This window comes from Coptis chinensis, chromosome 5 (assembly GCF_015680905.1).
Source record: "Coptis chinensis isolate HL-2020 chromosome 5, ASM1568090v1, whole genome shotgun sequence".
In the NCBI taxonomy this organism is placed as follows: domain Eukaryota; kingdom Viridiplantae; phylum Streptophyta; class Magnoliopsida; order Ranunculales; family Ranunculaceae; genus Coptis; species Coptis chinensis.
Window position 1 is genome coordinate 14154329 of NC_141460.1, and position 27658 is coordinate 14181986.

Genomic DNA, 27658 nt, shown 5'->3' on the forward strand with positions numbered 1-27658 from the left:
CATTTCTAGTGTGGGTTGGGTAGAACCAACTCATCTTGAGTGATGGCCGGTGGTGGCTAGAGCTGGTGGAGGTTTTGGTGAGGAAGGAAGATGAACAGTAAATCTCGATTTGGGCTTGGGCCCAATCGTGGGTGGGCTTATGGGTTTTAGTTTAGATTTTCAAATTTGGATTTTTGTATTAGACTTTGGGCCTTTGACTTTGGGCTTTTGGGTTAGAGGAGTTTGGGGTTGGTTGACTGCTGTTGACCCTTGGCAGGTCGACTTTGACTTTGACCAGGGTTGACTTTGACTTTTGACTAGGGTTGACTTTGACCAGTAGACCCAATTTGACCTTTTAACTCGGATTATGATTTGGGCTATTAGGATAGGTTTAGGGCTATTAGCATGCTTGACTTTAGGCTAAGACCTTTCTATATATACGTGTGTATGTGTATTAACTGCTATGTGGTATTTCAGTTTTATACACAACGTTATGACACTTAGACATCAATCTAATTAATAACGCGTAAACCAAAAATACATGAATCAAGATACTCTTTCGTTCTCTGAAATGATATATACAATAAAGTTCAATAATGCGTAAACAATTTACCGTACTCTTTTAGAACTCTCCACGCCTCAAGTTTTGGAATTGAGTTTTATGACTGTTGATGTCATATGTTAGGTGGGCATTTATTGAATGTGCCATAAATGGCCCGTTAGCGTTATCTATGGGTATTCATTGAATGTGCCATGAATGACCATTTTCTTTGGACTGCCATAGAGAGGAACTAAGGTATTCGCCTTGCGGGTTAGTTGTATTATTTGATTATGCGAGTGTTTGAGTTTACTTTTGAATACCTATAGGATATCTACATATGTTATATAGAAGTTTTAACTTTCTTTTGCAGAAGGGTAGGACTTAATAACATTTTGTGCAGGGACGCGGTCCTACCCTTATACAGCAGTGGATATCGGTAAGTTTTAATTAAATGATTTAGATATTAAAACGAGTTATTAGAATGAGTTAATATAATGGAAGTTTTGTTTGGGAAGAAACTATGCCGGTTGAAAAGACGGAACTACCTGTCTTCCAAGCTGAGAATGATTAAGTTATGGGAAAATATAACGTGTTTGTTTGGATAATTAAAGTATGATAATGTTTATATGTGGTTAGTCTACTCATATCAGCAAATTCCATTTTGCTAACCCATGTTTACTTTGTTTTGGCGTGTGGGTGTGTTCTTGGGAACATAGGTGGAAGGCGATGGAACCGGGCGTGATTTGGATTCTTGCCTGGAGCAGTCCGGGAGATTATTTTATTAGGTCTGATCTTTTGGAAGTATGTAATAACGTAGTTTTCTTTTCATCTGACATGAAAATACAATGTTGAAGACCTGTTATTCTTAGAGTTTTATATGATGATTTTTGAACGGAAGATAGACTTGTTATAAAGTAATAAAGAGAATTTTGGAGATTATTTTTGTTGTTAAGATTTTTTATGATGTGGGTTTTAGGTTTTGACATGTGTTGTATCCACTCCGTCATAGCCTGGGTTTTTAGACAATTGAACCGAGTGATGTTTGAGATATTTATATTTCAAATATTCATTTTTTTAATTGTTTAGAAATTCGGGCTGTGACAAGTGGGATATGGGATCTCGCGGCAACCCGCCGTGAATTGTGCGATCTCGCGGCAACTGCCTGCCGTGGATTGTGAGATCTCGCAGCAACTGCCTGCCGTAGAACTATGGGCATGTGAGGGTGTAAAAGGACATATAATGGATAACCATTATTGTTTTATTTTTTGTCAAAGGGGTACTAGTCCCATTTATGGGGTGCCAATACCGCGCCCTTATTTATAGGATTCGGGATGGTGTCGCTTTGTAGGTTGTAGTTCCTGGAGTTTCAGACATGTCCATCTCAGCATCCATTCTGGATGTCTTCGACTCGATCACTCGAGTCATCCTAATTATAAAGAGAAAGTTTGTTGCCCCAATTCAAGAAATATATACATAGACTGATACTTTGGTAAAGTTCTTCAAGAACACGCTGAATACTATTGAACCAAGTAGATTTTACTAGACGCGGATAATAAGTTTATAACAAAACGAAATTCTGAAGTTAAAACTGGTGCTGAAGCTTCCTTGATAATCAAATGTGTTTAGGATCAACAAAATTTTATTTTTGAAATTATTTATAATCGGTATTTCTACAGTGAACAGACATAACGTGTCATACAATCGTTTCCGTTTGTATCCGTCTACATTTATATTCCTTACAGAAGTTAAGCTATATGCTATATGCTTCACTCCATTGGTTTCGAGAATATAAGAGCAACTTTATTTGTAGGCTGAGTGACTACTAATCACAAGGAGGAATTCAATTTAGGACCGTGTACTAATAATCATAAAGCTTTGGATCGAGGCGTGGTGTCAGTAGGATTTCAAGAGGTGTTGCCCTGTAATTGGTAACACTTGATGTTTCTGTCATGTCGACGTCTGCATCCATTGGAGTTCCCAGTTCAAATCCATGAATTAGACGAGCAAGTGTTAATTGAATGAGTTCGAGGGCAAATGTAATTCCAGGACAAATTCGACTACCAGCTCCAAATGGAAGGAGTTCGTAATGCTGGCCCCTAAGTTCCACATTTGCGTTTGTAGTGAGGAATCTCTCCGGACGAAATTCAAAAGGATCAGGCCATAAGTTTGGGTCATGTTGCATTTTCCAAATGTTCACTATTACGCGCGAGCCTGTTTTGAGATGATACCCGCCTATCTCACAATCCTCCACGGTCACGCGTTCAAGAAGTGGCCCGACTAGGCATATTCGCATTGATTCCTTTATGATGGCCTTGAGATGATCCAATTTGAGGACATCCAAATCGTTCACTTTCCTATCTGTACCTACTTGTCGATCAATTTCTTCTCGGGCTTTCCTCAAAACAGGACGATTATTCATCAGTATGGAAAGGGCCCATGTTAAGGCCACTGATGTGCTATCACTCCCACCAAAGATCATACCCTATAAACACAAAATTGGTTTGCATCAGTTCAATCACAGGAATGCATGGTTGGTATGTTTTGTGTATTTCCAAATACTTAATTGTTTTTGTAATGACTACGCCATAAAATGGAAATTTTTGTCAAAACTACACAATTTTGCTGAAAGATACAGAGCAGCACGTGTTCAAGTAGTGTGGTTGACTGTCGACTAGTTGGTAACGGGATCAAGTCGTGGTGACGAAGAAATAGAAAAAAAATAAAATAGAAAAATTCCATCATGATTTTGACTTTTGACTTCGAAGAATTATTTTATTTGTCCTTGGTAAGGAGTTGGAAGATTGAAAGTTGTGGTTTTTTTGGATGGGATAGGATAAAGTTATTCTTCAGATATTTTTGTGATTAAACTGTGATTAATTTCTTGACTAACTCAACTCATCCGTGTCTATGTGGAAATGGTGAAGAGTAAACTAGAGGATTCACATCACTTTCTAAAGTCTTGCGTGACGACACTATGGGCGGGAAATGGAAATATTGGGACGTTGCGTGACATTAGTATGGGAAAGGGACGTTGCGTGGCCGTGGAATTAGGAGATCTATACAATTGTCCTATTTGGAAGCCTTGTTAGCAATTCGACTAATTATTCTGTGTTTAGAAATTTTGAAATAATTTGGGATTTTTTTGTCTTGAAACCTATAATACGGATTTTGGTGAATTTTTTAAAAATTCGACTTAAAAAAAAAAGAAAAAGAAAAAAGAAAATTCAATTGTGATTTTGTTATTTTTTATGTACTTTATGTCCTCACTCTTAGTTTAAGTCTCCAATTCTTATATTTTTAGTGATAAATTAATCCAAAAATTTTGTTTTTATATTTTTGGGGTAATATTTAAATTGTCATGTCATGGTGTGTGTATTTTGAAATTTGAACGGTAATTTCAATTAAAGAACAAATCAATAAAGGTACCTATGTGAACCATTCAATTGGTTTCAATGTTTTTGTAGCTAAATTGTTTAGATATGTTTGTTATGTTGTAAAGAATGACAACTATTATTAATATTTAATAATATAATATTACGAATTTTTGACTTCCAGATTTTTACAACCAAACATTTAAAACATGTATTGCAAATTTTTGACGGTACCGTTTTATAACCTGGGAACGGTTGGTTCTGCACTCCACACCATGAATTGCATGTTTAGGGTATTGATTAATATATTCAAAGACCTTCCTTTCCTTTGGTTATCAGTTAGTAATAATTAATTCATTAAAATTGGTAAAAAAAATGATAGTAATTAGATAATATACGTACCACACACATCGACTTGATGAAGGTGTCGACATCTGCACCTTGGTGCTGAGTTTGATCAATCATGGACAAAGTGAGATCGATGAAGTCTTGCTCATCATCCTCTGAGCCTGAAACCTTCTTATGGCGATGCTCTTCCACCCAAGTGGCAAGGATCGCGTCCAGTTCCTTGCTTGTTCCCTTTATGGAGCTCTCGTCACCTTGCAAGTAGTCCACCAATCCAAGAGAAGGAAAGAAATCTGACACGACAAGCTTTGCAGTTAAAAGTGTAGCATCAACTACAACTTTCTTATAATGCATGGATTCGCTATCTTCACTACGCCTTGCCTTGGAGCCAATGTGTCTTTTTCCACTCACCATCCTGGTCACTACGTTAAGTGCCAGTTCTTCAAACCATTTATTCATTTCAACCAAAAGTGGTGCACCTTTATTGTTGTTGGAGTTGGAAGACCATAGATCGTAAAGCTCTTTGATGAAAGCGTCGACTTCTGAGGCTCTTACATGTCTTTGCATTTGAAGCCTTTGGTTAGAGAGGAGATTGGTTTTAGCAACCTTTCGCATCTCCACCCAAAGTGGTCCATATGGAGCAAAACCAAAAGAAGCTTGATCATAGGTCAAGTTTTTAAGTGCTTTGCTTCTTGGACGCTTAAAAACAGCTCTATCGTTGTGAACAAAACACTCCTTAGCAAGCTTCAAACTGCTCACCACAAGTGCAGGTTGTGAACCGTACTTCATCATGAAGGCAGGACCATATTTGTCGGCCATATTTGAAAGCAATTGATGCGGCAGTTCTCGTCCCATTAGCATATGTAAGTGTCCTACAATTGGCAAAGCACCAGCAGCTACCGGTGCTGTTTTGTTTATTTTCCTAGTACTAGAGCTTGTTGCACTATACCAGATTAGAACAAATGCAACAAGAGTGGCCAAGGAAGTGAGTAGCCATTGGATGAGCATGGTGAAGTCCATGTTTGTCACCTTAAGATTATGGGAATTGGGCATGGAGTAAATTACGTCTAGGCAGTTTATATAGAGACTGAAGAAGCTATAAGTCTATACTGTTAGGCAGTGGCGGGGCCAGGTTTTCTTTCTACGTGGACATGGGCGGAAAAATATATATATATAGTTATCACTATTATATTCCATAAATTATACCCTAAAAGTCAAAAACCAAGTAGTAGTGACCAATTAAAACTAGTAGAGCCCCTCCTTGTGCAGAATCCTGCGTCCCGCCAACGTGGGGAACTTCGAAGAACCACCCACCACTATTTTTTTTTCCAATAACCATTATTGACTAACCACTCTATCGTATATAATTTACTTAATTTACGCATGCAAAAAAATAGTAGTTATTAACAATTACATCGATCCTTTTTTTTTTTTTTTGTAGAAACAATTACATTCCTAAACTAGCACGTTTGCGTTACCAAATAATAAACACATAATTTTGTATACAAAAACAATAAACACAAAGCTCGCAATCTAGTGAAAAAATGTTCAAATTATGAAGTCTTTTTGTCTTGTTTAAGTTGAAAATGATATAAGAATTCCCAATTATTTGTTTTTTTCTTCTTGCTTGGGTACATTTGTACATGTAGGGCGGTCAATGGGTTTCAATAACCCAATAATTGACCCGAACCAAACCGATAAAAAGTATATAGTTTGGGTTTTGGTAATTTGATTTGTACGTACTCTACTGAACCGAACCGATATTAGTTTGATTTTGGGTTTGCCCTCCACCAAACCGATATGAACCCGAACCGATAAAATGACATTTTAGTAATATTTATAATTAATTTTGTATAAATTTTATCAATTGTGTGGCTAAAATTAATCGATTTGATTTAAGATTTAATTGATTTTATAGTTTTTGGTTTGAATCGGTTCAGGTTCGGTTTGTAATATATCTTATCGGTTTGATTTGGTTTCAGATGAAATATAATATTATCGGTTCGGTTCAGTTTCGCGTACCTAATTATTTTATCAGTTCCGGTTCCGATTTTCCATCACCCAACCCAAACCGATCCATTGACAGCACTATCTAAGTGCGGTCCAAAAACAACAGTAACCAACAACAGGCCTAATTAGTAACTTAGTAACTCAATGAAATGTAAACACCAGTGGATCTAGTTAGTAACATGGTATCCACAAAGGCATCATAAAACATCAGGAGTCTTGGACCTTTATCTTTCAGACACTGATTGTCGGAATTATAATATACAGTATAGTGGTGTTTGATCGTAACAAAGTATAACGTTGAGAAATTTCACCTGAGGCACGTGCCCCAGGTCACTTCAACGTGGCTCCGCCACTAGTGTTAAGGATACGTACACATGTGAGTATGTGACATTAACAAATACCGGCGAAGAAAATGTGTCTAAAGCTAGAGCGGAATTTTCAAAGTTCAACAACGTATATATACTATATAGTACACTGACTCCACCTACCATTCAACTCGATCTATGAAGACCAAGCAAGTTCTTCCCTAGCTTTTGTGAAAATGGTAGAATTAAGAAGCAAAAAACATAAATGACCAGGAATAACTTTGCTATTCCAATGGCATGGATGGGATTTCTCTTCTTACATGTCAATTTTGATTGAGAAAGTGCAGGCCAACATTGTATCTTCGCCACATGGAGAGAAGCCAATTTCGCGGCTGACTTTGCGGCCAACAAAGCCATCACAATGCCGTCTATTGAGACCTATCTTTTTAAGGGTAGACCCGCTTGGACGTTCAAGTGGGAACTCCTCACTTAGCATTTTATTCTCTTAGGTTTGTGAACTAGAAATAGTGCACATGATTGGTAATGGTATGGAGGATCTACCTAGTAGGGAAGTTATATCCATTACGATGATGCAATCTCCTCTACATAGGTTTTCCTATTTTTTTATTTTATTTTCTCTTTCCATGCTCTACTTCTCCTGTAACTTTTAATTTTTACTTGAATAAAATTTCAAGCTCACTTATCACAAAAAAAAAAAAAAAAAAAAAAAAAAAAAAAACAACAACAACAACAGTCAACATTGTAAATGAGACTGATCCCACTATGTGGTATTGCTTGAATGTAGGGGTGCAAGTGGATATCCAAATATTCGAATTCGTATTCGAAATATCAGATATTATCTGAAAATTTTGGATATTGGATTCGGATTTGGATAATTTTTTATGTTCGAACTGGTTTCGGATACTGCTATATCCGCATCCGATAATATCCAATCCGATTTAAAAAACTAAAACTAATAGAGTTATTATATACAACTAACTTTCGAACCCGTCCTACAGACGGGTGTCGACGGGTGTCATTATATTAAATTATTCTAAAAAATATTAGTAACTATATTCATAGTTATGAGATATGAAAATTATATTAATCACTTGTTTAAATTTCTTGCACCACTCTCTATCAAAAGAAAACACCAAATCTGGGTAAAACCCATCAATTTATTTTTGTTGTTATATTTAATAATAGAAATTTGATTGAAATTTTGTGAGAATGCTCAATGTGGCGAAGATGATATTAAAGCTACTTAAATAGCAAGGCATTCCCAATCATAATAAAATAATTATAATAAACACTACTTAAAATGCAAAACTATACTTGTCGAGATATTATATTCTCCCTATATATAATACAACTATATTTCGAGGTTAGTTTAATGCATTTGCATCAAGTTTCAAATTTTACGTTAATTGAGGCTAGTTCAATGTATGTAGTTGGATCTAGTTTCTGATTTCCCATTAATTATTTTTTTAGGTTAATTCAATGTAGTTGTATCAAGTTTCTGATTTTTCGTTAATTATTATTTGAGGTTAGTTCAGTGCAGTTGCACCAAGTTTACGATTTCCCGTTAGTTATTCATTAAAGTTAATTCAGTGCAGTTTTATCTAGTTTTCAATGTTTCGTTAATTACTCTTTGAGATTAGTTAATTGCATTTGCATCAAGGTTCCAATTTTCCATTAATTACTCTTTGAGGTTAGTTTAATACATCTACATCCAGTTTCTGATTTCCCGTTAATTATTTTTCGAAGTTAGTTCGCATCTAGCTTCCAATCAATTTCCGGTTATTTATGCTTTGAGGGTAGTTCAATGTAGTTACATCCGGTTTCATATTTCTAGTTAACTATTCTTTAAGGTTATTTAAATACATTTGTATCCAGTTTCTGATTTTTCATTAAATATTCATCAAGGATATTGCATCCAATTTCTGATTTTCCAGCCTGTTAGTTAATATATGATTTTAGTTTAATGCAGTTACATCCAGTTTTCGATTTTCCGTTAATTATTCTTTGAGGTTAGTTCAATGCAGTTGCATCCAATTTCTGATTTTCCATTAATTGTTTTTTGAGGTTAGTTTAATGCATTTGTAGCAAGTTTTCGATTTCCCGTTAATTATTTTTTAAGGTTTGTTCAATGCAGTTGCATCAAATTTATGATTTCCCGTTAATTATTCATTGAGGTTAGTTCAGTGCATTTGCATCCATTTTTCGATGTTTCTATATTTGTTAATTAGTCTTTAGATTAGTTCATTATATTTGCATCTAGTTTTCGATTTTTCATTAATAACTCTTTGAGGTTAGTTCAATACATCTGCATCTAGTTTATGATTTATGATTATTTATGCTTTGAGGTTTTAATTAGTTTGATGCAATTTCATCCGATTTCTGATTTTCCGTTAACTATTCTTTGATGTTATTTTAATGCATTTGCATGTAGTTTCTGATTTCCCATCAATTATTCTATGAGGTTAGTTCAATGCAGTTGTATTTGGTTTTTGATTTCATGTTAATTATATTTTGAGGTTAGTTCAATGCATTTGCATCCAATTTTTTATTCATCGTTAATTATTATTTGAGGTTTGTTTATGCATTTTTTTGCATACCGTTTCCGATTTACCGTTAAATATTTTTCAAGGATTTGCATCCAATTTATAATTTTCCATTAGTTATTCTCTGACATTAGTTTAATACAGTTGCATCAAGTTTTCGATTTATAGTTAATTACTTTTTGAGTTTAGTTTATTGCATTTGTATAAAGTTTTCGATTTCTCGTTAATTACTCTTTGAGCTCAGTTCAATGTATTTGAATCCAGTTTTTGATTTCCTTTTAATTATCCAATGTGGTGTGTAATACCAATTTTCTACTTATTCATCTGTACTGTCCTTGCAAGCATGACATAAAAATAAATTATGCTTGATTTACTATATTGGATCATCAAAGATTATCCAGTTCTCGATTTCCCGTTAATTATTCTTTAAATTATATACCTGACTCACTATGTGGGATCTTCAAAGATTATCTACGAACGGGTCCTATCATATTAATTATTCTGAAAAATATATGCAACTATATATGCATAACTATTATATATAGATATTATATTGCTCACTCATCCAAATTTCTTATAACATGAAAACCTCACGCACTCTCTATTAAAAAAAAATAACTCACCATTGATAAAACTTTTTAACTTCATTTGTTGTTTAATAATAGAAGTTTGATTGGAGTTTTGTGAAATTGTCTAATAAGATGAAGTTCATATTGAAGCTACTTGAATAGCAAGGTGTTCCCAATTATACGAAAAAAGATAAGATAAACACCGTTTTAAATGCAAAACTATACTTATCGAGACATTTTCACAACATATAACACAATTATATTTTGAGGTTAGTTCAATGAATTTACATCCAGTTTCTGATTTTCTGTTATTTATATTTTGAGGTTAGTTCAATGCATTTGCATCCAGTTTCTGATTTTTTGTTAATTATTTTTTGCTGTAGTTTAATGCATTTGCATCCAATTTCCAATTTCCTGCTAATTATTCTTCTCGAGCTCAAATGCATTTGCATCCAGTTTCGATTTCCATTAATCATTTTTGAGATTAGTTTAATACATTTGCATCCGGCCGGTTCCAATTTCTCGCTTTATTATTCATGAGGTTGTATTTGCATCTAGTTTCTGATTTCAAGTTAATTATTATTTGAGGTTAGTTCAATGAATTTGCATCCAATTTCTGATTTTTCATTAATTATTTCTTGAGGTTAGTTCAATGCATTTGCATTAAATTTATTTTTTGAAATTAGTTTAGTGTAGTTGCATCTGGTTTTCGATTTCCCGTTAATTATTTGTAAAGATTAGTTTCACGCATTTGCATCCTGTTTCCAATTTATAGTTATTTTTTTTAGGTTAGTTCAATACAATTACATCCAGTTTCTGATTTTCCGATAATTTAATCTTTGAGGGTTAGTTCAATGCATTTGCATCCAGTTTCTGATTTCCCGACAATTATTTGTTGGTGTTAGTTTGATATATTTGCATTCAAGTTTTGATTTCCCGTTAATCATTTTTTGAGGTTAGTTTAATGCAGTTGTATCAATATTCTGATTGTCCATTAATTAATTTTTAAGATTAGTTTAATGCTTGCATGTGCATCCAACTTCCGATTTCCCGTTAAATATTATTTGAGGTTAGTTCGATGCATTTGCATCTAGTTTTCTGTTTCTCATTAATTGTTCTTTGATGTTAGTTTCATCCAGTATTATATATATTTGAAAATATTTGTTATTATTGGGGAGGGGGGGTTCCAGTTGGTATTATATATTTTGTGATGTTAGTTTTTGTATAATTTAATTTTCCACATGTAATTTGTTTTGGTTTGGTTTGGTATATAATTTATTTAATCCCAACGTCTACTTTAACTAAATCAATAGTTATATAATTTATTTAAGCCAACGTCCGTTTTAACTAAATCTCGTTATTCCGTTAAAATTGAAAATTATAAAATTCATAAATTTAATTAGAATATGTCGTAATTATTGTGGCCTGTGGTTTTTGAAATCTTTAACTATGACTAAATTTTACACCTCAAATTGATTCAACTTTATTTGTTAGGCCCATATATATAGTGCATACAATACAATTTTATTTGTTTTTGGTGTACACTATTACTTATTTTATGATTAATTTACTTTTTTTTTTTTTTTTTCTCCAGTCACATGTGTGGTTAACAAATGCATAAAGTAAATCTTCAAGCAATTCAATTCATTTTTTCCTTTGTTCTTTCATAGTTTCATTATCATTTTCTAGAAAGAAACTTTGTTATGTTAAACTTGACCTGAGATTAGTGTGGAAACTATTCTTTGTGGCGTAAGGGTTTTAGGAAAATCATTTTTGGTTGAAAATATTGTTTTTTGCAATTTAATTATTTTTTTTAGGTTAGTTCAATACAGTTGTATCCAGTTTTCGATTTTCCGGTAATTTAATCTCTAAGGGTTAGTTTAATGCATTTGCATCTAGTTTCCGATTTCTCGACAATTATTTGTTGGTGTTAGTTTGATGTATTTGCATCTAAGTTTTGATTTTCTGTTAATTATTCTTTGAGGTTAGTTTAATGCAATTGTATCAATATTCTGATTGTACATTAATTAATTTTTAAGATTAGTTTATTAGTTTATTGCTTGCATGTGCATCCAATTTCTGATTTTCCGTTAAATATTATTTGAGGTTAGTTTGATGCATTTGCATCTAGTTTTATGTTATTTGATGTTAGTTTCATGCAGTATTATATATATTTGAAAATATTTGTTATTATTGGTTTTTTTTTTTTTCTAATTGCTATTATATATTTTGTGATGTTATTTTTTGTATAATTTAATTTTCCACATGTAATTTGTTTTGGTTTGGTTTGGTATATAATTTATTTAAGCCAACGTCTGTTTTAACTGAATCTCGTTATTCTGTTAAAATTGAAAATGATAAAATTCATAAATTTAATTAGAATATGTCGTAATTAATTATTATGGCCTGTGGTTTTTGAAATCCTTAACTATGACTAAATTTTACACTTCAGATTGATTCAACTTTATTTGTTATGCCCATATATATAGTGCATACAATACAATTTTATTTGTTTTTGGCGTACACTATTACTTATTTTATGATTAGTTTGTTTTTTTCTCATTTTTCCCAGTCACATGTGTGGTTAACAAATGAATAAAGTAAATGTTCAAGCAATTCAATTCATTTTTTCCTTTGTTCTTATATAGTTTCATTATCATTTTCTAGAAAGAAACTTTGTTATGTTAAACTTCGCCTAAGATTAGTGTGGAAACTATTCTTTGTGGCGTAAGGGTTTTAGGAAAATCGTTTTTGGTTGAAAATATTGTTTTTTGCAATTTAGTTTTTTCTCCCGGTAATTAGCTATATTGTTTAGGAAAAGTTGGACACTCTGTGAAACTCTAGATGAAATTGTTTATTTATTTATATCCTACTTTTTCATAATTAGTAATAGAGTTTAGAAAAAACTGGAGTCTCTGTTTAGGAAAAATTGGACACTCTGTGAAACTCTAGATGAAATTGTTTATTTATTTATATCCTACTTTTTCATAATTAGTAATAGAGTTTAGAAAAAACTGGAGGCTCTAGAGTGCTCCAAAAAATAGATTGGTGATGGTATAACTATAATATATATATAAAGATTTGGATTTTTTTTTTTTTCGTAATTAGTATTAGAGTTTAGAAAAAGTTGGAGACTCTGTGAAGCCTTGAAAAATAGAGCCAAGAGGGTATAGCTATAATATATATCTAAAGATTAATTTATTAATTATTTAGTATATAAAATATTATATAAAATCATAAACTAATAATATAAAACTATAATAACAAAAAAATAATAAAAAATGACAAATATATAATAGTTTTCATAATGGTAAAATGAATTATTCAAGGCAAATAAATTTTTAATTAATATTAATTTTTTGATCGGATATTATCCGAAATCGGATTTGGATAGAATTTTTAATATCCGTCGGATACAGGCATATCTGAATCCAAACCTATCTATTTGCACCTCTACTTGAATATTAGGCAAGCAATAAAAGAACACATGATGTCTTTCTCTACATTGGAAGTTACTCATATCTTCAGAGAATTGAAGGCAATCGGGCAGCAAATTATATTGAATGTGGTGATGGAAACGAATGCGGAAACGTGCCAATTGGAACAAAGAAGATTGAATGTGGTGATGGAATTGGCAAAAACAAATTAATCAAAAAAATACTTACCAATGCAAAACGAATAACCAATAGAAATGGAGACGAGATTTAACTTACGTGGTTTGGCGTTAGCCTAATCCACCAAACAAAAGAAGAGAACTTTACTAATCAAGAGAAAAACAAATAGAGTACAATCACTCAAAGACGAATCCTAGAGAATTCACAAATATCTCTCACAAAAAATGAAACTCACAAGTCTCATAAACTAAACTAGTGTAGAACTCCTAGCTTACAAATTTGAGCATATCTAATTTGAGCTTAATAAATCCCACAAACCGGTCTCGTACTTATAGGGGTCGTGGGTATCAAATTGGTATTCTAATTGGTTTCTAAAAAACTAAGTTACGTTAGAAGTATAACCGTGTGTGATGGGAACCAATTAGGAGTTAGTTTCCTATATCGAAATAAACAAGCGGCTTGTGCTTGTTTCCAATTGTGAATTTGGACTTTACCAAATTCAGAACCAATGTCCCCAACCATATGCCCTGAATAAAAAAATTTCCACCTCGGTGAAGATTTCACAAATCTGAACCGATCAACTGAATAACAAATCTCCTCTTCAATGCACAAATGTCAGAAGGACCAAATAAAGAGCAAATGTCCCAATACTACTAAAGGAAAGGTTTTTTGTGTCACTTTTTAAGTGACACAAGAAGTCACTTGTGTCACTTTTGAAATTAATTCTGAAGTAAACTAACAGCCCCTGACACATAAAGTTCAACCAAAAGTGACATAAAAGCCTTATTAAATGTGTCATTTTTTGTTAATAAAATGACACTTAAGAATAGGCTCTTGTGTCACTTTTAAAAGAGTGCATGACACAGGACTTGTCAAAAGTTATACTAGTTGTATTCTTTTTGGACCAGAGTGGGACATAATTTCGTCAAAAGTGACACATTAAGTATACTAGTTGTGTCACTTTTAGACCAGAGTGAGACATAAATACATCAAAAACGACACATTAAGTATACTAGTTGTATCACTTTTGGACCAGAGTGAGACATAAATACATAAAAAACGACACATTAAGTATATTAATTGTGTCACTTTTGGACTAGAGCGTGACACAAGTACGTCAAAAGCGACACAAGAGCCCCCACTTATTGTGTCACTTTTGAGAATCAACTCTATGTAACTCATATGAAAAATAAAGTGACACATAAGAGTGGTTAATTGTTATACTTTTAATAGATATTATGTCGCCTTTCCCAAAAGCGACATTAATATGCACTTTTTTTTAAAAAAAATTTCTCATTTTTGTATTCAATCATATTGGATTCTCAACCTGCATCCTGTTTGTCATAACCAAAATCTCATTGACCTGCTTTATGACATACACAACATCCACATTATCAAAACATCCACTCAGGAAAAAAAAAGACGACATTCAAAATAATTAACTTCTATTGATTTCATTGATCAAACCAAGTATCCATCATCTAGTTTGACTCCCAACAAAATAAGTTATTTCAATACCAAAAGAATCACAATAAAGCAAACAAAAAAAAAAAAATTACATAATACTAACGCTATCCTAGCTATATCTTAGCTTGTTATGGGCACTTCCACCGCCAAAAAATCTAACTGCCATCTATTCATATATTAATCGATCCATGCATCCGCATCACGAAATCCTCATTCCACTATGACTATACAAAATTAAAGAGCAAGTGAATCAAGAAGGGTACGGTATATTGCACAAGTAAAGAAAAAAAAATTGATAAGAATAGTATACGGTTAGCAAGAGAGTCCAGTAGTAACTCTGGTTCTACCATATTAAGAGAACTTCACTACACACCCAAGATTTGAGGTAGAAAATTTCCTGAAGGTGAACTTGGATTAAGTCAATCCAAGGATCCTTTTCAAGAGCAGGCATGCTGAAAAGAAAACCATAAATGCTAGGATTCAGAAACACTTTTCATAATGGAAAGATCAAAAGGTTATTAAACATACTTCTACCAAGCAGGAATCTAGCTACTTATCAATAAAATATGAAAGCAAGAAACATTCATGCTACTATACTTTAAAATAAGCATTGAGTTTCAAGAATATAAAACATGTAATCCCCAAATTGAAAAATCAAAAAAGAAAAACAACTAGAATTTGTGCTCAAGCAAATTAGAGGAGAGAGAAATCAGACCGAGATGCAGTTTACCTAGTTCATCTTCCTCCTTCAAGCTTTTCTTCTCGACCTGGTTCCACTACAAAAAACAGGGTCTTTGACGACAAGGTTCTAAAAGCATAATGCGGGACTGGAAATTAGCTATTTCTTTATCACTAAATGCCAAAATATAGGAAGCAAAAATGAGTTATTCGTAAGTAAACTATAACCAACAAGAAAAGTAAGCTTTTAGCACTGATTCCATCTCAAAACTCAATAGCCAAGTTTGTCTAGTAGGCTAGGGGACAATATCAACTACCCATGCATTGCACTACTTGGATTCAACATTAGCAAAAAATCAAATTGGCAAAAACTATATCCAAAGGCAGAATATCAGAAGGAAAAATTTACTTGATCAAGTAGAGTTGTAGAATCCTTGTGCAATAGCCCGATTTAGCAAATCCCTTGACCAGGAACTATAACACAAAAACCCGTATTGGGTGATCCCCAATCAACCTGTCAAAATTAGCAACACCAAAAAAAATCCATTTAAAATTGCAGCAAACGATTACACAATTATGCTCTAGGGAAAAGGTACATAAAAGCATCGAAGGAATTAAACCTCACAAACCAACGTTTTACTAATCACATATCGTGATCAAGGAAGCATCAAACTACACAAATAAAATTTAACCTAAGTAAAGTTGAAACTTTATTGACATATAAATATCACTTCCCATCACCATTAACTTTAAAGACACAATAACAATAAACAAAAAAAAACCAAAATTACTTATCGAAATTCATACCAATGTCTAGGATCCAAATTCAGCTTCAAGTGGAGAAACTGAAATGGAGCAAAAATGTAGAGCAAGCATGGAAGAGGGGACACATTCGAAGGAAAAAGGAACTGCTATTGTAAGAGAGTAGGCCACAAACAATTTCTAAGAGGTAAGCAACAGTAAAATTGTTCTTTACATAATAGTATCATTACATGGGCACACGTGTATATCGTACCAACATCAAGTCACAATGACAACTTTTAGTCTCCTAACAATCTTAGTACAAAAAAACTTAAAATAAACTATGCCAATACATATATATATATATATATATATATATATATATATATATATATATATATATATATATAAATTAACCATTCAACTTCCTTACGTGAGAATGTGAACTCAAAGCAATGTAGTGTATTTAGCGGGGACAAAAAAAAAAAGAAAAAAGAAAAAAGAAAAAGCAATGTGGTGTTAACCAAACATCAAACACGTACATTGCAAATTCACAAGATAATAATAATCTTAAAACAACTACAAATACCTCTACGTGTACAATTTTAAGTACTTCACCCTCTAAAAGGCTCATGACTTTGAGCTTCTAACAAGATAAATAAATCCATAAAAATGACAAACATCACACCACCAACCACACTCAAGCTCAGAGATTGTAAACAATTGCCCCGGTTCCAATTCAATCAAAATATGATCTACTCAAGCTAATACAATAGACACAATAGCAGTACACAAAAAAATCAAAATTACTTATCATCATTAATTCTATTTGCAGGAAAAATCATTGTCAGTATTCGTTTGTGCGTGGTTATCACCAATACAAACTCATATCCCAAAAACACTAATTTTCACGCTCAATCAAGTCAAATAAGTGCCTACATAACCTAAAACCTCATCAAACAATCGAAACTGAAATTAATTGAAAATCTTTAACCAAGCAGATCGAAACCGACCTTTGATTGAAAAATCCCCAAATTAAATTAAAACCCGACATACCCCAAACCTCAACAAACAATCGAAACCAAATTTAACAAAAAATAACCTAACTAATTAGTCAAAAACAAAACAACAAGAAATAGTAAATCAAATATATTTTAGATTTAGGGGTGGAGAAAACTTACAAGTAAGCAAGACTTCCAGGTCTTGCATGCTTGGTTTTGCCAAAGTTCCAGAAGGGAAGCAAGTCTCTGAATTGACCACCACAATCGAACCCCAAAATCTCATCATTCCAACCTACTCTATATCCTTCTGATTTCCTCCAGAAGTCTGCCTCTGCTTGATTGGCTTTTACCACTAAGTCCTTGTCAAGAGGATCAAGAGCTAGAATTTTATCTCTCAGCTCAATAAATGAGAGTTCACTTATGTCCTGTTCTTCCGATGATTTAGCTTTAATGTCTACAGTCCTGCAAGCAACTAAACTAGCAAATGATTAGCTGAAATAAAATAATTTATAGAACTCGATCAATTTCATTTTTATGAAACGTTAGGTTCAAGACATGGGGAAAAGGAGAGAATTATCAAACAAATCCAGGATGAACTTTTGTTATCAGTAATCTATGTAAACAGTCATGAATATTCAGTAGACGCCAATAACCTTAAAGTGAGTTTCAAATGATATACACACAAACAAGTCTGTGTCCAATAGTCCATTGACAGTTTGACACAATGATATAACCCCATTAGTATTGTATTGGATTATGAGAGTGATGATAATTAATAGCTTTACCTGTACTTCAGAAGTAACTTTAGGTACAAGTCACAGAGTTGTTGTAATACTTCCAGCTGAAAAGCAGCCACCACCTTCATCGCACAGACCAACATCAAGCAACCTCTTTGAGAAATCAAGTAAAAGACTATTAAGACAATGGATTTTCATGTTGCTTTTGTCTGATTCGTCTCTGTAAAAACAAACTACCTAGTAAAATTAAATCGTACAGACCAAAATGTGAATTAAAAAGCAAATCTTTTCGAAAAATTCTAATAATTACAAATAGAAAAACACAATTGAAAAAAGTTATTATATGTAGTGCAATAAAAACAATAAAGGAAAAAAAAAATCTATAACTTAATTTCGACTAACCCTAACAATTTAAGTTTTTTAAAAAAAGAAAAATAAAATACCTTAAACTTCTTGTGTGCGAGAGAGAGAGAGGGTTGTGAGGGAAAACGAGGGAAGGAGATAGCTCTGCCAAGGAGAAAGAAAGAGCGCTGAGAGAAAGACGGCCGGTGAGAAAAGTGACAGTAAGTTGGGAGGCTGGGCGAACGCGGTCAGGTCTTTTTTTTTCCTCTCTTTCTAACTTCGATCAGTTTTTTTTTTTTTTATTTTTACATAGCGCCCAAATCACTTTGAGTTTGAGTTTGAGTAGTACGTTTTGTGTTTTGTAGATCCGGTAGTATCGTTTTTTAAAATTTGATCGTAGTTTTCTTTTGTTTTTGTTTTCTCTTTGAAAAAAGTGACATAACAAGGCAAACCACTAGTGTCACTATCAAATAACTACGAAAAGTTAATTTAGTTGTGTCACTTTTTCTAGAAGCAACACGTCATCCCTCATTCCATAAAAAAAGTGACACATCAAACTTCTGTGTTTCACTTTTTTGTAGAAAGTGACACGAGGCCTAAAACAAAGTGACACAAAAAGCCCTTCATTTAGTAGTAGTATATATTTTACTTAAAAATCACTCGTCTACTTATGAGAACGAGGAAATATCATAACCAAAGAGTACATTCATCCCTCGTGAGTATCAACTCACACATACCACATAAATATTCATTTTTAATAAATCATGTACGTTATAATACATAAATATTCATATGCAATAACTCCATCATACGTAAAATCAATATTTTACTTTTCTTCTTAATTATCTCGTTGACACATTTATTAATAGACACAGTCTAACCTTTAGTTTCTACTCCACGATTTGCACACACTTCACGCACATTTGCCAAATCACACATACTCGTGTGCCTCTCTCACACCAAGTACCACTACAAGACATATGTCCCAAACGGGGATATCGCCTTTAGGAAATATATTTCCATCTTGTAAACTCTTAATTTGTGAGTCACAGCCATCTTTGGGCTTTCAATGCGCATAAACAGAGCCTTTTTTGGGCATAAAAACAATAACAGGTCATTCTCGTATATTCAAGGAATCCAGACCTACATTCTCATACACTCAATGAATACAGCCAACCCGCAAGGCGAATACCTTAGTTCCTCTCTAGGGCGGCTTTTCACATGACATCATTAGTCATAATAAACGAAGCCGCTTTTGGGCATAAAAAAATAACCGGTCATTCCCGTACATTCAAAGAATCCAGACCTACATAACACTAACAGGTCATTCGTAGCACATTCAATGAATACCTTGGGTCATTCCCGCTACATTCAAGGAATACCCATCATAACACTAACAGGTCATTCAATGAATACCTTAGGTCAATCCCGTCACATTCAAAGAATACCCATCATAACATCAACAGGTCATTCATACCACATTCAATGAATACCTTGGGTCATTCCCGCCACATTCAAGGAATACCCATCATAACACTAATAGGGCATTCATGACACATTCAATGAATACCTTGGGTCATTCCCGCCATATTTAAGGAATACCCATCATAACACTAACAAGTCATTCATAGAATATTCAATGAATACCTTGGGTCATTCCCGCCACATTCAAGGAATACTCATCATAACACTAAAAGCTCATTTATGGTACATTCTATGAATACATTGGATCATTCCCGCCACATTCAAGGAATACCCATTATAACACTAACAGGTCATTCATGTCACACTCAATGAATACCTTTTAAACAACCACAATCACGTACACAATTAAATACTAATTTTGTACACATATAGTTATCACAAAAACTAATATATAATATAGTGGCTACACTTTTGCTCAAAGCTGCCTACGTATCCAAATTTTTCAAGATTGGAATCAAGCTTTCGTAGTTCTTATCAGCCACATAGTCAAACTTTATGGTAACATGTCACGTGTTATAACATACATCTATACTAATATTTAGTGTATATACAACAATTGTACAAATGTGAAATTAAGCAATCAAGACACCCATATGTAAGTACAATCATTTATCTCATTATAAAAAGAAAAGTTAACTTGAGCTCACCTAAAAAAAACATGGTAGGTTATCTAGCTAACTTGCCAAAGCAATAATTTTTTCCTACAATCTTCCAAATGATGCACCACTTAATTATTTGACAACTAGGATATGTATACTTACATTTCCATGTAGAACTCTAAGTCCCAACCTCAGCCCATCTAGAAGAAAACTTAGATAAAAAACGGTAAAAATCTTCATTTTCAGCAAACTAGATTCCTGATGAACTATCTTCCGAATGACTCAACTCTTTCCATAAGTATCCAAATGCATCAAGGCTTTTTGCGTTGAAAACCTAACACACAAAAATCACTTTCTTATGTTTTACAGAAATACTCAATCTCATTCTAAATGTGCGAAAACTAGGTTCGAACACATTGCGCAGAAACTGATTTCTGACGCACTATTTTCTGCCAGTCAATCTTCCAGACGTGATAATTAATTCCACGAGCCTCGGAATGCAATGAGGCCAATTGGAATAGAAAGCAGACTTCCAGATCTTACTTTTTTATGTTTTCATAAAAATCTATTTCAAACTCTAACTAAATCAAAATTGAGCTCGAAATCAGACTAGCGCTAAACTTAAAACTTCTGACATCTAAAGCACGCCAAGTCATCCAAAGACCAACAATACTAGCTAACTACCACACACATAACCATGGAAACATACATGCATATAAAACAAAGAGTCTTGGCTCCAATATTTATCTCATTCTTAACAATCAAACCATCGAAATAGAAGTCTAAAAGTTGCTGACCCATAGCCTTTAGTAAATTCCAAAAGTTCATTGTAAGTTAGATATGAAACATGTTTTAAATCTAACACGTCTAAACTTCTAAAGCACTTCCAATTCAATGAGTGACCAACTGTTAGCAACTACGGTATCCATTACCCAACGAATCATATATATATATATAAATAAAAGCTTGGCAACAGAAGTTCAGTAACACCGTATGCCCTCTATGGCGATCAAACTAACAATCTTTTGGTTCATCAAAGTTATAACAAAATCAAAGAACTAATTTTGTACTAGAAAATATATTTTAATCAATATCAAGACTAAAAAAATATGTTTTAGAGTTTAGGCTACTAACTTTTTGTTAACCAAACCGCTAGATTACGAAAGCAAAAGAATCCGAAAAATGAAAGTCATATGTCATCGTGTTAAGTGATTGTCTTCTTCCTCAGTCCTTTTCTTTTTTACTCTCCAACACTCTCAAGCAGCAAGCACTCACTTTTGTTACTCCCCTATTTTTCTTTTGTACGCCTCCTTTTATTTTATTTCCTTGTTGATATATCACAACCCCCGAAAATATGAAAGGGGGTTTAACCGCATCCATCCTCTCTCTCTCTCTCCCCACGTTTCTCTATTACTATTTAATTTTTATCCCCTTATTATTAGTATTATTATTACTTATTCTCTTTATAGTAAATAGGAAATATATAAAATAAAATATGGGGTGTTATAACCTTGGTCAATTGAAACTGAGTCTCAAAGAAACAACAAAGCTACGGTTCCTATATGGGTCAAACTAAGTGATGTTGCTAAAGCTTTATGGACTTTAGAAAGAACTGATTTTTCTTATGAATAATAGAAGAGAGATCTGATTTTTGATATGAATCATGAGACACTCACTACAAGAAATGGGACTTTTTGCTACAAAACGTTTTGCTACGCCCAATATTTGTACCAAATGTTAACCTTTTGCTACGTTTTGTAGCGTTGCTAACCTTTTATGGAACTACAAATTATTTGCTAGTTTTGGCAACACTTATTGGTGTTGCTAAAGTTATTTTACATTTTGCAAAAACAAAATTTATTTTTATAATCCATTAATTGTCATCAACTACGCTTTAGAGCATAGCAAATACTCATTTTCTCTTGCTACGTTTGAAATCGTTGCTGATACTTGAAAGAAAAGATTATTTCTATCATTTAAATGTCATCACCCATGCTTGCTAGTGTAGCAAACGCTAGTCAGTATTTGCTACAGCTATAAGCGTTGTTGATACTAGAATTGGTTATGCGCTTCAAGGTAGCTCTGGCTACACCAAGTTACAATAATTACCTAGCTACTTTCTTGCATATCGATCCTTCCTCCTTTGCTTTGTACCGTATATAACTATAATGATTGTATGATAATTTACCTAGGTGGGTGATAAGAGCCCAAAACTGTAGTTTTAACCCTGTAACAGTCATACTTTTAGACCAATTATGTGAGTAATAATTAAGAGTTAATACTGATTACGTGTTTTTATGCATTTCAGGTTTCAAAGTCCATTATGTGCAGAAATGTGCCACTTTAGCGAGATAAAGGAGCAAAGGTCGGGTGCTAAGAAGTTCTGTGATTAAAGGCCAAGATTCAAGAAGACAAAGCCTTTCTAAAGCCCGGTCAAAAGCTGAAAAGTCGACGCGGGCAGAAACAACACTCAAAGTCAGCAGAACTTCCGAAGGCTGTATCTTTGGACTCAGACCTCGGAATTGGACCTACCTTATGTCAAAACGACCGGCTCGGAAAGAACTTTCCAATGGTCTAAGTCTTGACCCAATCAGAGGAGCAGAAGTGGACGAAAAGTCTATTGAAGCCAACTGCAGCTGAAGAGGCCTTTTTGGACTGAAAGTATTGGGTTTTGGGCCTAATTCTCTGGCCCAAAACATGGCTCCAAGCCCATGCACGATTTTTGGATCTGAACATATAAAAACAAAAGCTTAGCTCTTTATTAATGGTAGCTAGTTAGACCTAAAACTATATAGAATTCTAGATCTAGTTTTCAGTATAGTAATTAAGTTTAAGTTCCATTTTCAATTCTTGTTTTAGATTAAGTCTTTGAATCATTGTTCTTGATTGATTAGATAAATAAAATAGTTATTTTTGTTAATTTCGATTTTTGTTATTTCAATTTATAGATCTAGTTTTAATTCTTGTTGATTATCATTTCGTAGTTTAAGTAGATTGAAACATTGTTAGTTAAATTAGTTAAGTTAGAATTTTAATATGATGCGTAATTATAATTCAATGGGAAATGATGGGTTGATGACTCAAGGCTAAAACCTCCATTAGAGGGGTTGATGAAGCTTTGATGAAAACTTAGTGGTATAGTGTAGAAGCGTTGTAGAATCTATTCCACTCTAGAAGGTTGTGATTCGCCATGAGAATGGGTGGACGACCTCGCATGCTAGTTAGTATTTGGTAGAAATGCCATGAACACTAGGGATTAGAACTCGAAATTCTTGCCGTAAGAACGTAAGAATCGAGATACAAGAATCTATGCTAGGTTATTAAGTTGGATTCGAGGTGGATTCAATTCCCCTCTAATCCTTTATATAGATTCAATAACAATCATATTTCCCTAGCATTCGTAGTTTAAATTCAACATAATCAATTTCATATTGTATCGTAGTATAACACCCTTAGTAAAGCTCTCATTAGACTTAAGACCGATTAATTAGACTAGAAAACATTCCATGCTAGAGAACTAGGAGTGGATCGAATTTGTTACTCCACTCTATTTCGATAGAATTGAGAGTAGAAACTTTGATAAAATATAGACTCGTAAATAGTTTTAGTTTACTTACGTTTTGAGTTTATCGTTCATTTCGTAGGTAAACTAGCATTTTAAGTTTTATCAAATGGCGCCGCTGCCATCTTAGTTTCACTTTAGCATTGTTTTCATAGTATAAGTAGTCATTTTTAAGTCCCATTAAACCCACCCACCCTTGTTTGATTCATATTGTGGTTGTCCGTTTCAGCGTTGAAAAGTTCCGAGAAAAAAATACACGGAGCGCGACCGCGCCCTAAGCGAGTGCACCTGCGCCCAAAAGCCTGGAACCTTGAGCGCGACCCGCCCCCATCTTGAGCGCGACCCGCCCTAAAACACTGTAACTTCAAGTTACACGGAGCGCGACCGCGCCCTAAGCGAGCGCACCCACGCCCTAAGCTAAATTTTCTGGATTTCTACAGGTTTGTTTCGAACTCCGATTTTTTAGTTTTTCAGTGTTCTAACTTGTTATTTACACTGAACACGCGTAAACAAGACGCTATTCATAAGCGAAGCAAGGACGCTATCAGGTATTCCTTTCTTCCATACCTCGCATATCCAGTTAGAGGTTTATACTAAAATATCAAGATTGTTTGGAGTGTTGTCGTGTTTAGACTTAGACTTGCATGAGATTAAGGTCTGGTCGGAGAAAAACACCGAACGTAATTAACCGTCAACGTCAACTAACAAATCTATCGAGTATACTAATCACTACACCTCTAGCTACTATTCCACCAACCACACCTGACATAATGGCTGAAGAAAGAGACTCCTCTCTCCGACTTTTACAAAGCCTTGAGCGATAGCCCTAAATCTTGAATCGTTCTAGCAGACCTAGTGGGGGATTTTCGAATTCCCCCAAACATATTTAATTTGTTACCCGTTTTCCATGGTTTAGACCATGAAAAACCTTATCAACACATGCGTAGGATTGAACAAGTCCTTACAACATTCCATCATCCTACGGTTGGTGCGGAACAAATTAAACTGAGGGTATTTCCCTTCACCTTAGCCGATAAGGCAGCGTCTTGGTTAAGCGCCCAAAGCGCTTAAACTCTCAGGACTCGTGGGCTAAACTTGTTCAGCTGTTTATGGAACATTTTTACCCACCCCTAAAGATGGATGAGATGCTTTCCAAGATTCATTTTTTCGACAAAATCCTCATGAATCATTTTCTGAGGCTTGGAATCGTTTCACCGATCTGCTTATAGAGTGTCCACACCATAACCTAGCAAAAGACATGTTAGTTCGTGCCTTTTTCAAAGGACTTCAACATCACCATAAAGAAGTCCTTGACATAATGAATGGGGGGTAGTTTCCTAAGTAAAGGAGCCTCGGAGGCTTACAAATTTTTAGAAGAGCAAACTAAACGCAATAACAATTGGGGGGTAGTGATGATATCCCCCGCTCTGCTAGTTCTTCTTTAACAGTTAAGGCCGCCGGTATGTTTGAGATGAAATCCGATCCAGAACTTAAAAATTTAATTGAATCTCTAACTAAAATGGTTGAGGCTATTTCTGTTCAACAAAAGCCTATCCCCGTCATGAATGTAAACTCCAACCCATGTAATTTCTGTTTGAGTCCGAGCACCTCGACTCCTATTGTCCTCTCTATGAACAACAACAATCGAGCAAGATAATATTTGCTCCATTAATAGCTATCCTATTCCTAATGCCCCATGGAGACAACATCCCAACTTTAGTTGGCGAAACAATCAACAAGTTACACCTCCAGGGTTTAATAACCAAAATGTTAGGCAAGCAAACAACTATAACCAAGCTCCACCTAGGCAAGGACAGGGAAATTATAATAATTATAACAACCAAGCGCAACCACGACAAGGTATAGCACAAGGTCAGAGTAATTATAATAGTTATAATACCAATAGAGGTATCGTTCCGGTTAACAATAGTAACTATCACAACCCACCCATAAATAATCAACGTGAGATAGTTCCAGTTGCACCACCTGTGACTACTACACCATCACAACCGGATCATATAGACGACTTTATACAGGTTACCCAACAACTTTTCCAATCAATGACTCAATCAAACCAACAGATCTTACAATCCATAAATCAGGGCATACAACAGTTAGCCCAAGAGAAAACCCAACCAAAAGGCGTGTTTCCAGGACAAGCGATACCAAACCCTAAAACAACAAACACAGCCTTTGAGGTAAACGGTAATACTAGTACGGAAACTACAATCGTAGGTGACTTAAATGCCATCACCACTCTCCGTTCTGGAAGAGTGGTTGATAACAAAGTAACTATGCCTATAGTTACCCCATCAGTACTCCCTACACCAGATATCGAACTAGATACCGAAATAGAAACTGAAGAGCCTCCCACTGTAGAGGTACCAGTTAAACAACAAACTAAGAAACAGAAAGCCAAGGTTACACATCAAGTTGAGCCATACGCTAAATATAGAGCGAAACCACCATTCCCTCAGAAATTAGCCATGCTAACCAGGGATATAAACTTTGAGGAGATTAGGAACGTTTTCAAGAATCTAACGATAAACCTTCCTTTTCTCGAAGATATTAAAAAGCTACCTAACCACGCTAAGTTTCTTAAGGAGTTGTGCACTACTAGGCGTAAGACCAACATACCTAAAGACGCCTTTCTAACTGAACAGTTCCCAACTTTATCCAAAAATAATGGAATTGTTAAGTACAAGGACCCTAGTCGTCCTACTGTAAAATGCACCTTAGGAGATTCCCACACCACGACCGCTTTATTAGACCTGGGGGCGAGTGTTAACTTACTCCCGTATTATTTGTATAAACAAATAGGTCTACAGGAAATGCAACCTACAAAAATAGCATTGCAATTAGCGGACAGGTCAATTAAGTATCCTAAGGGTGTAGTGGAAAACGTGCTTGTTAAGGTTCAGGATTTCTACTATCCTGTTGATTTTGTTATCCTCGATACAGAAGTCGCTAACGACTCTGTACCAATCATCTTAGGGCGCCCCTTCTTAGCAACTGCCAACGCACTTATAAATTACCGCGATGGTAAGATGTCTTTATCTTTTGGCCATCTTACAGTTGAGGTAAATGTTTTTAAAATGATGAAACAGCTACTGATTCGCTTCTATAGATGGGGAGGTTAGCATGATCGAGAGCTTAGCTCAAGATTATTTTAACAACACGTTTCCCGAAAACAATATGTACAAATTCCTTTCTTTTGGAACTTTAGATTTTGTAAATGACTCCTACTTAGAGGAAGTCAACACCATCCTTGAGTCCACACCAATTGTAGACCCTTCGGTTGCTCCATATACTGAGTATGAAGACTTGCTACCTAAACAAGTATTCATTATGCAAAATGAGGACCCAGACGAAACATCTATTGATTTTCCTTCCACCCCAGTGCTTAAACCTCTTCCCCCGGAGTTAAAATATATTCAACTTGATCCGGATGGTAGTCATCCGGTAATTATATCTTCTCTGTTATCTAAGGATGAAGAGACACGTTTAATCCGGGTGATTAGGGAACATCGGTCTGTGATTGGTTGGTCCCTAGCCGACATTAAGGGAATTGACCCTAATATTTGCACTCATCGTATCCATTTGGAGGATAACGCGAAGACTTCTCGTAAACCTCAGCGTCACTTGAACCCTGCCATGAAAGAGGTGGTTAGGGAAGAAGTCTTACGATTACTCGATGCGGGTATCATATACCCAATCTCTGATAGCGAATGGGTAAGCCCCATTCATG

The 27658-nt window shown here is 34.4% G+C and overlaps 2 protein-coding genes across 6 annotated transcripts; both read right to left on the minus strand.

Moving 5' to 3' along the window:
* Positions 1-2141: 2141 nt before the first annotated feature.
* LOC147496804 (protopine 6-monooxygenase-like) lies at positions 2142-5304 on the minus strand. The gene is made up of 2 exons (XM_086559690.1): positions 4294-5304; positions 2142-3002 (listed from the first exon to the last, which is right to left on the minus strand). The coding sequence occupies exons 1-2, from the start codon at positions 5287-5289 to the stop codon at positions 2379-2381; spliced, it is 1620 nt and encodes a 539-aa protein (XP_086415816.1). The 5' UTR covers positions 5290-5304; the 3' UTR covers positions 2142-2378.
* A 9546-nt stretch (positions 5305-14850) lies between these two features.
* On the minus strand, positions 14851-18221 carry LOC147496805 (L-galactono-1,4-lactone dehydrogenase, mitochondrial-like). Of its 5 annotated transcripts, none has more exons than XM_086562485.1 (5): positions 17971-18209; positions 17366-17647; positions 15496-15957; positions 15139-15217; positions 14851-14989 (listed from the first exon to the last, which is right to left on the minus strand). In XM_086562485.1, the coding sequence occupies exons 1-3, from the start codon at positions 18063-18065 to the stop codon at positions 15918-15920; spliced, it is 417 nt and encodes a 138-aa protein (XP_086418611.1). In that variant the 5' UTR covers positions 18066-18209; the 3' UTR covers positions 14851-14989; positions 15139-15217; positions 15496-15917. The 5 variants fall into 5 exon arrangements, 4 of the variants coding, with proteins under 4 accessions (XP_086418611.1, XP_086418612.1, XP_086418610.1 ...); XM_086562486.1 differs by lacking the exon at positions 14851-14989 and having other exon boundaries at positions 15015-15217; positions 15496-15541; positions 15853-15957; positions 17971-18210; XM_086562484.1 differs by lacking the exon at positions 14851-14989 and having other exon boundaries at positions 15015-15217; positions 15496-15573; positions 15853-15957.
* Between the last annotated feature and the right edge of the window lie 9437 nt (positions 18222-27658).